This window comes from Pleurodeles waltl, chromosome 2_1 (genome assembly GCF_031143425.1).
Source record: "Pleurodeles waltl isolate 20211129_DDA chromosome 2_1, aPleWal1.hap1.20221129, whole genome shotgun sequence".
NCBI lineage: Eukaryota > Metazoa > Chordata > Amphibia > Caudata > Salamandridae > Pleurodeles > Pleurodeles waltl.
In genome coordinates this window covers 596,772,144-596,784,449 of record NC_090438.1, presented here as the reverse complement: position 1 = coordinate 596,784,449, position 12,306 = coordinate 596,772,144, and the positions used below count along the sequence as shown (strand labels likewise).

At 41.4% G+C, this 12,306-nt stretch overlaps 1 protein-coding gene across 3 annotated transcripts in view; it reads left to right on the top strand.

The window, feature by feature from the left end:
- TBX20 (T-box transcription factor 20) overlaps window positions 1–12,306 on the top strand; it is a 95,305-nt gene that overhangs the window by 36,822 nt on the left and 46,177 nt on the right. For all 3 annotated transcript variants that reach the window (XM_069215490.1, XM_069215492.1, XM_069215491.1), the window contains exons 4-5: window positions 1,345–1,453; window positions 3,814–3,972. In XM_069215490.1, coding sequence (XP_069071591.1) covers window positions 1,345–1,453; window positions 3,814–3,972 — 268 coding nt within the window. The remainder of the gene's footprint in view (window positions 1–1,344; window positions 1,454–3,813; window positions 3,973–12,306) is intronic.

Here is a 12,306-nt window from a genome sequence, read left to right as displayed (position 1 = left end):
CACTAGTTCCGGACTATATATTCATTTCTGTCCTACGCCCCAAAGTCTGTTTATACGCTGTCAACTACTTATGCCTACCTTCAAGGCCTATCTTCTTGTCATGCCATAGGATCTATCTGCCCATTACAATGTACCCGCCACAGCACCCGCTTATGACGTCACACTATTTGTTCAATCTTCTTTTTGAGTATGCCATGATTTAGAGTCGGGGGGTTACTGCTCGTGTGTTCATGCAAGCAGAAAAGATAGGGTAAAATAGGTGCAAGATTTAAATTAGAATAGAGCGGGCACCGGGGGTGCCATATTGAGAGTAGAAAAGACAGCGCGTGTTGTATACGAAAATGGGCAGAATAGATGGTCTTTTATACTGCTAACTTTTACTACTATCTATGTAACTATATGTTTTTCAACTCAAATACACAGAAAGCAACAAGATTCGAGAGAATAATCGCTGAATTTAGTGCAGCAGACAGCATTAAACTATAAAATAGTTTCACTCGCGAATTGCAAAGAGAATCTCGGAGAATGTATTTTTAACATGACTTGGTGAATGCAAAACTTTTGCAAGTTATTTTAGATAAGTTACAGTGAGCGTCCGGATTGTCTAGGGTAGTCTGTTATGATAACTCGTGCTTAGTTTACAACTGTGTAGTTATTCAGTTCATTCCTCTTTTTGCTCATCTTTTTATCGTGACTTAAAGGCTGTGTATCCCGACATGGTAATCAATGACAGCACACATGTGATCGTGCCTTTCTATTGGCTCTTATCACTTCTATACAAAGTGCATGCTGTACAGCCATGTTGGGTTGGAAAATGTGGAAATTAGTTATTATTCAAAAGTCCACACAAGTATCCATCCTCAATTTGAACAAGTAATTCAATTACTGTACGAACTGGGGAGCTTTTTTTTTCACACTTACTGCACTACATTTGCCTGAAGCACGTGGGTGTAATTTAAGAGTCGAGTTAGCATGGTCAACCAATTTCCACCCTTTGTGTAAATACCCCAAACCTGCTACTTTTAGGATGTTTACCTACTTTTCATTGTTTGTTTTAGCCAACCCATGACAGCCTGTTGGGAACGCCCACTTGTTAACACCCATGAGGAAAGTAGGTGTGTGTGTAATGTGTTATATATCACTACAGGTACGCAGCACATTGCACCTTTGTGAGTCACACGTGCATCATGACCTTCCTAGGAATTTACATCTGGGAAATGTTTCGTAAATCAGCCTCTGTGTAGTGAACAAAGTATGCGTAAAATGGCTAATGCTTTGATAAACTAGAAACAATGCTAAACTGTGTTCCATCATTAAATCAGACACATTCATTTCTTTACTCAGGTTGTACGTGCATCCAGACTCCCCGTTTACGGGAGAACAGCTGCTCAAGCAGATGGTGTCGTTTGAAAAAGTGAAGCTCACAAACAATGAATTGGACCAGCACGGCCATGTAAGTATGAATATGTTAATGTAGTAGAAAAGCATGTACGTGTGAATACATCTGTTTTATAAACGCATATCTGTATGAGTATATCTATGTGGTGTACATGCACATGCACATGCATATAAGTGTGACTGTGGTTTAGATGCATGTGAGAGTATGGCTTTGTGGTATACGTACATGCAATTATAAATATGAAACTGTGGTATACATGTATGTGTATATGTGGTGTCAATACATGTGCCTATGAGCATGACAATGTGGTGTAAATAAAATAAAAGTCATGGTGATATCTGCACCAGACCCACATTTGGATTGATGGTTAATAATAGAACATATTGTGGTAGAACATGATAATCAACAATGTATTTTTATGTAGACTATTGAAAACAATGGGTCTGATTAACAGAGGTAAATGTAATCATGCAGATTTACTCACATGTAAATTTGCTACTGCACCTAACTGTAAATCTACACTTTTTGTGCTATTTATCACTTCCAAGTGAAGATTACACCTATGTATAGACTTACATGTCTCTACTCTATGATGGATCTCTTGTACAACAGGATTTATCAGTGTAAAGTTACTGATACTAACTTTTCACATGGAGGTGGGAAAATATTAAAGTGTATTATGCTTTAAAAATAAATTACTAAGATATAACTGTAAAATACTTTAAAATATTTATCATAAATCTAAAACAATTACCTAGAATTACTTAGTGAATATTTACACTTTTAAAAATACATATTCAATATCTATCTATCTATCTATCTATCTATCTATCTATCTATCTATCTATCTATCTATCTATCTTATTTTATATGCTATATATTACAATATAAAATAATATACAGTTCGTTATTTTGTCACCAACATATTATCTATCTAACATTATTTTCTATGGGATAATATTTCAAATTCAGGCTCCATTGTTTGCTATGGCAATGTGTTGCAGTGCCCGTGAGTGGCCATGTGTATTGGTTGATTTACTCCAAGGATGGTCTGCATCTGCTACTGTTTTTCCACCTGTAGGGCTGTAGTAACTTTAGAAATTAAGTTTGTGAATAGCAATGGGCTTACTCTTTTGTGAGTGGGTGTTTTTAGTATCATGATCCTCCCTACACACCTACTTAGTTTTCCCTTAACACCTCCCTTTTTTTTAAGTAGTTCCCCTTTTCCAGCGATTTCCCATTGTCTCTTTCACACCTACTACTTGGAGATAGGCTCACAAGTACAAAGATCTCTGCCACCATGGCAGAGATTTTTGCACATAAAAGATAGGACAGGAGAAATTCTTCACCTGCAGGCAGAAAATGTCTCCTCTGCCTTTCCTAGCTCCTATAGTGAATAGTATTTTGCAGTGCACGAGTAGTACTACTGTAGCACTACTTCATGCACTAATGAAATACTGAATTACTACAAGTATATCTGAAGTGAGTCTAGAGCTTAATGGGAGCCGGATGCAAATGCATATCCTCTGCTACAGCGTCCCAAAGGATGCTAGTCCAATGACCTATGTAAGCTCGCCCGTCCCAAAATGTGACATAGGTCAGCCTTAATTATCCATGTGAGTCTGTGTTGGAGGGCTGGGCATCGGTTAACTGTTCACTAGTGACTTCACATTGAGGGCAGCTTGTACACTTTGTATCCATGTAGAGCAGAGTAATTACTTAATTGAGTCCTGACGAAATTCCTATTGACCTGCCTGGGCATATAGACATAGAGGGACCACCGAATTAATAGTGTTCCATCGGCCCTCTTGACTATTCTTAACCTTAACAGAAATCCCTGTAGTTAAAGCTTGTGCACAAAGGATTCTTAAGTCAATTTTAACTTGCATGGACTTCAAACTCACAATCACCTACCACATCACTAATGCACTGAACATGATATTGGGGAGTGAAAAGATCTCCCACTTCAATGCCCTTCCACATTTTGGGGGGGGGGGGTTGTAGGGCCCGTTAGGCAGTGCAGTGCCCGCCTAGTGTAGGAGCTTTGAACCTGATGATGAAGCATGCCACCTAGATTGGTGAGGTTCCAGTATCCTAATTTTGGGATGCCCTAGGAAGAAGCACCCTGACTCTAGGAGAGTAACTAGTGGATACATGTTAGCCTTAATTCGAAACTGCTAGGTATGGGCTCACGTTCAGTGCGTCACATCTGTTGTTATGTGTACCATTTGCTTGCTACATAATACCCTTATTAATTTTGTTATAGCAAAGAATGAACGTTTCTCTTTTCTTATTGGCCTTCATTTTTGTTTAAACTTTCCTGATTTGTTCAATTCTTAATTCGATACATTGTTTGTGGACCTGTAATGTCCAGATTTCTTAATAATTAATACCAAGCATCTCCTGCTTTTCAGATCATCCTGAACTCAATGCACAAGTACCAGCCCAGGGTCCACATCATTAAAAAGAAGGACCACACAGCCTCCCTGCTCAACCTGAAATCAGAAGAATTCAGGACATTCATCTTTCCAGAGACGGTGTTTACAGCTGTGACAGCTTATCAAAACCAGCTGGTAAGTAGGCGACCTGGTTAATGGTGCACTTTTTAGTTCGCGATGGCACAGCTTTTGAGCAACCCAGAAAAGTATCAGCTCATTGTTTGGAGAGTTTTAATTCTTCAACATGGGCGCCCATATACCGCTAAGGCCCGATTCACAATGCTTTTGTTGTGACTTACTCCTATAGAACGTTTGACTTATTCCTGGAATTCAGGAATAATCCAAGTGTACTAGAAAAGTAAGACACAACCGATAAAACAAAATAGCAAATTCTTTGTGAATTGGACCCGTGGAATTCAGTCCTTTATCGCCGTTGATACGGTCGTGCTTAATAGCAATGATGGTGTCTGAGCAAAATAGAATCAGACGCTTCCTTAAACAGGTATAAACAAATACATAGAATAGATTACATTGCAGGCGCCTTTGCTGATACTCCAGAAATATTTAATTGTGGAAAAAAAGCTTAACAAGGACCCATGTTATGTCCGATCAATTCCAGTCAACGTGATGTCATCCATTTAGGATAAGTCAAATGTTTCTACATTCAACATAAGGCAAAAATAAAGATTATATTAGAATAATTAAGCTCGGTACTTGTTTTTGAAATTTACTTCATAACTGCTCTGTAAATGGTTGACACCAGCAAAAATTTGCCCTTGAGCAGTACAACATGTTTTCACATTTTTCAGATCTGAGAGGAATATTTGCGCCATTTTCCTTAAGTAAGAGCTTTGAAGTGGCTATCCATGGCTGCACGAATGCTTTACATTATCATTAGGCACCAATAAATAATAATATTGAGCGTTTAGTGTGTGTCATTCTACACTATTAAGAGACGCCCCGAGGATAGAATATGCAACTGCGTTACCTGGTAACCTGCGCAGTCATGAGAAGGCACGGTGTAACATGCATCCTTTAAAACTTGACTTCCCCAAAGCTGCGGCAGTAATGTTTTTGTATGGATGGTGGGAGGCCGAAAACGCTCTGCCTTCATACTTTTTAAAGAGCTAAGGCTATTCATATATGTTGTGCATTGACCCAGTGTATGTTTAAATCGAATGTGGCTTCAATCGTATATGCTGTATCGGTACACTCATTGTATGTGACCTACCCTGCGAGAGTGAAAGCGTCTCTTTAGTTACGGTTAAATCTCCTTTTGCATTCAAGAGATTTTCTTGAATTGAAAGCGATTTGGCACCATTTGGCTAATCATTATAAACGTTTTTTAAAATGTCCACCAAACTCTCATTATATGCATGCATGTACATGGTATATCTATAACTTAAACCTAACCAAAAGACAGTGTCAACGAGTGATAGGATAGGTTGCTGGGTTATGTACAATTAATGCATTGTGATGCAGTGTTCTTTAAAGAGGTCACTCTTCAACTCTTTCCTAAATTGGAGCACTCTTGTGATGTTCCAGTTGCAGAAGGTGGTTTTGTTCGAGTTCCTGGACTGCTGGTGTCTCAGGACTTGTCTGCACAATAGCTAGGTGTGCTGGTCGTAAGGGCTTTATAAATGATGCAGCTGGTTTTGAAAATGGTGTGGGCTAATCTTAAAAACGTTTGTTAAGATCACCAAGGTGGAAAATTATAAGGGGCTGTCACAAAAGTTCTATTTCCCATTCAGAATAGCGTGCACAAGGAATGATCAAGGAGCATGCACTATTTTCCTTTTCAAAGACTATGGTGGTTGACCACTGAACCCTGCAGTTATTGGGAGAAGACATAGGATGAGAAGGAGGTGAACAAAGGATAGAACATCTGTTCGGTGCGTGTTAGGCTTGGTTGTGTGCCATGATCAGTAGGTAAGATCAAATAAAAACTGTACACAGGGCATAGCCCTTGGCCATGCCCTTTGGGTACCGTTATCAATTGTATGATCTTTGCCATCTACAAATAAATGCAGGGCCTGCGCTGAAGGTTTTGCAGGCAATACTGCTGTGAACATAAATTACTACAGGTCATTCTGATGCACACAGAACCACTGTGGGTACTGCAAACAGACCTTCAAAACAAAGAGTTAGTACCAGAATACAAACAAGGTAAACTCAAAAAATCTTTCCTTCATTGTTCTTACTAACACTATATTTGGACGTACATTATTAAAAAAAACCTTACAAAAATCAGTCAAAGGTACAATACGGTTATAATCCATTTACCAATTTTACCTCTGCACTTCTCCTGACCGTAACCACTAATTAACAGAGGCAAGTGAATGTCTATGTTTAACGTGGTCCTAAATGCATATAAAACATTCAATTGGCCACACATTCCTTGATGCACGTTGATATTTGTAATATTTCCCAAACCAAGTCCTAGTAATATTGGGGTTTTATTTGCTCTCCTGTGTAGAGTTAGCTACTCTGCTGCACAGCTGGTAGTTCAAAGTCTCTTGCCGGACAGCATGCACTTTTGTGAGAAATTGGCCTTCTCCATTGATAGGAAGGTGGTGAGGGAGGAATTTACATAGGCTAGTAAGCTGATACTCACTGGCAAGCATAGGCATGCACTTCTTACAAAGAAAAAGAGGGAACAGGTAGCACTGTGGCACCAGCCAGTCCAGAGATTCCCTTTGAAGGAAAACACTAGATTTAGAGTGTTAGTTAGGAATAAAGCAAAGTCAGAGGTCTTGGAGAAAATCACTTGGTTCTATTATCTTGAAAAATCCCCTGATGCAGCTCAGGGGACTGGAGTACTCCTAGGAAATGTCAGTCAGGAGTGGAGTGGTGATAGGTCTCTAGGCTGGGTAAAATTGCCCATCTTAGAAACCTGCTCCCTGTTTTATAAAAGTGGAACCATGGAGAGGAAGGACAGACAGGTGAACTCCTGCCTGCAGTGGAAGGACTATGGACTAGTGCTTCGTGAACCCTGATCCCTCTGTAGAACAGTAGAGGAAAGGCATGATGGGGAAGGTTCCCTAGGACATCTGAGGTCTGATCCTGTGGTAGGTACTTATGAAGAAGGTCCCACCGAGTTCTATTTTTCACACATCACTGCAGGTACCTGGAAGCACTCATGGCAGTGAGGGGGTCCCTGGTCGGATTAGATTTGAAAGGCGAGGAAGGAAGTGAGCTATGGATCTGCCCTGTGATTGAGCTACATGAACAGCACAGTCATATTTTCATAAAGTTGTCTGAGGCAGAGCAAGATGTCAGCTACCACCAAGCCGGGGGAGCAGCAGGCCTGCTTGGATTGGCTGATAAGGAGGGAAGTCCCAGGTCAACTGGGCTTTGTTGTGCTCAGCCCTCTAACTTGCTAGTTCAAATAAGGCAGGTGGGAGCAGAGGAGGCACTGGTCCCAAAAATCAGTACTGAATGAGAGAGTGCCGGATAGATGCAGATCTGTCAGTGACCAGTTACACACCAGAAGAGCCACTGCCATTTTTAGTTTAAGAGAATGGGTGCCCTATTGAAAGGCAGAGGCATCTGCTGGAGATTTACAGCTAAGTGGGCACTTTAGAAACTGATACAAAAACGAAGAGAATAAGGAAACAGATTACCGGTGCTGCAGCAGCCCCAAAGGAAAACCACAGTAAACCAAGATCTTGCCACAGAAGTGCCTGGGAAGGATGCAATTAATTTACATACTATGGTTTGTGGTGCCCCAGGAGGAAATGGGCACCATCAATAGCATCTGTGCATTTTGGAGGCTACCCAGATGCAATGGCAGGCCTTTTTACGCCTTCTCAGGAAAATCAAATTTGCTGCAATAATTCTCCAGGGGCCAGGAAAGAGTGACCTCACATGGAGTTGTCAAGGCTTCCAGATACACCCAAAGCTGATAACTTTAAGTAGATGCTTTGAGATGGCATGGGGGGAGTTGTAGGGAGATGTATGGGCCTTTGCTGTTAGATACTGTTTTACTAGACAACCTTGTTGAAAGTAGAACTAATTCTTGTATGTAGCGGGTACAGGCTGTAGCCACAGAACATGCTGTACATCCCTTTTCAAACAAGTGAGTTCGCTCTCTATGCATTTAGCATATACAGAACTTAGAGAAAGCCATTACCTTTGCATTCTATGTACAGGGGTATATATTGTCCATGTATATATGTACACAGGGCATGAGTGAAGCAAATATGATGTATGTACATTCTACAGGACTTGGTGGCAAACCAGGGCCTATATGATCTGATATCCCTTTATGCATAAAGCACACTAGCGTGACCTAAATCAAGTACTGTAGTCCCCACTTCCTGATGTGCCCTGTGCCTTTGCAGTAAATAAACATGCCATTTGTCCACAGCTCATGCTGTGAATCCCATTTGTTGTTTTAAAGAGAAGGCCGCAGCCTGTATAACGTACATGCTTCAGGCCCTATGCCCCCCCCTGGTTGGTGGACACAGCACACAGACTAAGTCAACGTTTAGTTTATGATATGTGGACTATAGTCTACTGGCTGCTTGGAATCTGGATAGCCCCTTTACCTGTGTCCATAGTGCCAACAGGGCTTTTTCTGTGCCTTTTACAGGAGCAACTCATCACAGATCATGACCTTCAGCAATAACTTTTGCCCCATTCCCATTCCCATGCCCGAAGTATCTTTAGTGCTTTGGCTGAGATGTGCACCTAACACCCTGATTAGCAGCTAACAGATGCACCACAGATACTGGACACTGGCATGGCTTTTAGCTGGGTTCTTGCTATTTTCCCAGCATCTATGCCCACGTAAGGCGAAGGGTGAACAGACTAATGCTAAGCATTTAGCCAAAAGCTATACCCAAAATACTCTTTGGCAGGCTACTCTTCAGAACTCATAATTGATGCTAAATAGTGTAAATATAGTGCAAGGGTCAGGTCATGGGGCATGCCTGGAAAGCCTCATCTGTAACTTGTGTTTCCTTTGTACACCCATGGGCCATGTTCAGTGGGTACTTATGTCACTCTAATCGTGTGTATGGCATGGTCAAAGACTGTGTCTTGTTTCCTGATCCTTGACAGCATTGACTAGTCACACAATTTAATATTTAAAGTATATACTAGATGGGAGACTGCAATCTCGGTATCACAAGCCTGTCTCTAATTTCCGATTACAGTTATGTTGTGACTTCACTAGTCACCTGTAATAAAAAAATGTCATAGCTGCTCATCTGTAATTACAGTTGAGCTGAAACATCATAATGCCTGTTACTAACAGCCAAGGTGAAAAGCAGGACAAAGAGCATTATCACATTTGCAGTTTGACAAAAGGAGAACTGGCTTTTCATCCTTCTGATGAGTTTTTCTGAAATTAACAGTGATCATCAGAAATTAGATATTTATGGCAACATCTTCAGTTTTTTCATGCTATTCTACAGGTAAGATAGGATTTCTGCATGTTTCTTTACATTCTGAGCTACAGCATTTTTTAATATGACTTACATTCAACCGATTGTAATTTGTTTTGTAAAAAACTTCTAGTGTGTTTAATTTCACATTAAGATTCTATTTGTGTTCTTTGACTTTCAAGTTATTTTATGGCTATGAATGAAAAGCCTAATGTTAGAAATGGAGTCTTTGGTTGGCAGTAAGGTTACCCTGTCCAAGCAAGGACCCTCACTCTAGTCAGGGTAATGGAGAATCACACTCAGTTAACCCCGCTTACCCCCTTGGTAGCTTAGCACAAGCAGGCAGGCTTAACTTTATAAGCAATGTGTAAAGTATTTGTACCAAACACACAGTAATACAGTGAAAACACCCCACAATGGACACCACAGCAGTTTAGAAAAACAGGTAATATTTATCTCAATCAAACAAGACCAAAATTACAAAAATCCAACATACACAAGGTAAAATATGAATTTTCAAAAGAATAAGAGTCTTACTCTATAGAAAACAATGGAAACATTGATTTTGCACAAAGTACCTGGTTAGCGTCAAAAATAATGTTGCAGGAGTGAGCGTGCGTCTGAAAGGTAGCGATTCTTGCAAGGGAGGCTGTTTGTCACTTCTTCCCTGGCTGGTCAGGTCGGCGATGCGTTGTTTTTCTCGCTTGCAAGAGAGGGATGCGTCGATTTCTGGATGGGGCACCTTGGATCCACGCAGAATCGGGTTGACTTTAACACCCAGGGAAGATGCATGGAAAATCCTGTCGCATGGTGTTAGAAAACTGCGCTGCGTGGGGTTTGCATCAGCAGGCGCGATGCGTCCATCTCCCAGCCGCGATGCAGGTGGAGCATCAATTTTAGCCACGAGGCTGACAGCGCTTCTTTTATCAGCTGCGTTGCGGATGGTGCATCAAAACGTTCCCTGCATGGTGTTCTGTGCGTGGGTTTTCAGCTCTTATCTGCCAACTTCACCTTTCAAGTGCCCAGGGACCAGATAGGACACCACTTGGCAGGGCAGGAGTCTCAACAGAGAGTCCAGATGTTGGCAGAGGAAGTCTTTGATGGCCCTGAGACTTCAAAACAGGAGGCAGGCTCCGCTCAAGCCGTTGGAGATTCATCACAAACAGTAATATACCACAAAAGTCCAGTCTTTGTCCTCTTTCACAGGCAGAAGCAGCAACTGCAGGATAGCCCAAGAGAGCATAGTCACAGGCAGGGGCAGCACTTCTCCTAAGCTCTTCAGCTATTTTCCTTGACATAGGTTCCTGTTGAATCCAGAAGTGATCTAATTTTCAGGGGTTTTGGGTCCAATACGTATACCCCTTTCTGCCTTTGAAGTAGGCCTACTTCAAAGGAAAGTCTCTGTTGTTCACAAGAGCCTGCCTTGCATTGGCCAGGCCCCACACATGCACAAGGGGGTTGGAGACTGCATTGTGAGAGGGCAGGCACAGCCCATTGAGGTGTAAGTGACCACTCCCCCCTCCACTCTAGCACATATGGCTCATCAGGATATGCAGGCTATACCCCAGCTCCCTTTGTCTCACTGTCTAGAGGGGATTCACAAACAGCCCAACTGTCAAACTGACGCAAACAGGCAATCCACAAACAGACACAATCACAGAATGGTTAAAGCAAGAAAATGCCTACTTTCTAAAAGTGGCATTTTCAAACTAACAATCTAAAAAGCAACTTCACTAAAAGATCTAATTGTGAATTCAGAGACCCAAAACATATTTCTATCTGCTCTCAAATGGAATCTGCACTTTAAAGTTATTTAAAGGCAGCCCCATGTTAACGTATGAGAGAGATAGGCCTTGCAACAGAGAAGACTAAATTTAGCAGTATTTCACTGTTAGAACATGTAACACACATCAGTACATGTCCCATCTTTAACATACTCTGCGCCCTGGCCATGAGGCTTCCTAGGGCCTACCGTAGGGGCACCTTAAGTGTATGAAAAGGGAAAGTGTAGACCTGGCAAGTGGGTACACTTGCCAAATCAATTTGACAGTTTAAAGCTGCACCCTGCACACACAGACACTGCAGTGGCAGGTCTGAGCCATGTTTACAGGGCTACTCATGTGGATGGCCCTTCATTAGCATTTGATTTACAGGCCCTGGGCACCTCTAGTGGACTTTACTAGGGACTTACTAGTAAATCAAATATGCCAATCATGGATAAGTCAGTTACACATACATTTTACATAGGAGCACTTGCACTTTAGCACTGGTTAGCAGTGGTAAAGTGCCCAGAGTATCCAAAACAGCAAAAACAGAGCCCAGCGCACATCAACAACCTGGGAAGCAGAGGACAAAAGTTAGGGGAGACCATGCCAAGGATGCCAAGCCTAACACCTAAAAACAGTGAAGGTCTCCAATTAACCTAGCAAAGCAATCTTCATTCCTGACCCAGCCACAACTTGCTCATGAACTCACACATGAAACACAGATGATTTCACAACTAGTACTGGCTACAAACTATACAATTCAAAATATGTTGACATATCTGGAGTAGATGGTGGCTCAATCATGCAATGCCATCCTGATAAAACAATAAAGCATTTCATCTCAGTAGGCCTTTAGCTTTGGAGACAGGCATTGGCAGTTTAGGGTGATAAGGCCCTGTTTTTCCAGGATGTGACAGCACTAATGGATAATATGAAAACAATCCAGGAGCATATAGTGGTACTTCTCCTCTGGATACAGTTAATCACCTTTGAAGACATGTGGATCTTCAAAGTAGTACTCCAGCCTACAACAACATTTAATGTGTGCAATGACACACAAGCCTTTAATATCTGCATATTTAGTGGCAGGACATTTAAAGGTTAACAGTGGTGCTGTAGGCATAGACCTGCTTTAATGACTGAGAAGATTCATTTGCATGTCTGCATGCATTTCATCTGAAAGGCACTGTAGATGTTGACAGTGGTAATGTAGCCTTAAAGAAATTAACGTCTGTCACGGTATAGGTTAGTTGTGAATAAAACTGCAGAAGCCTTTCTTCTCCATGTAACGTAAAGTATACTGTATCTTCAGT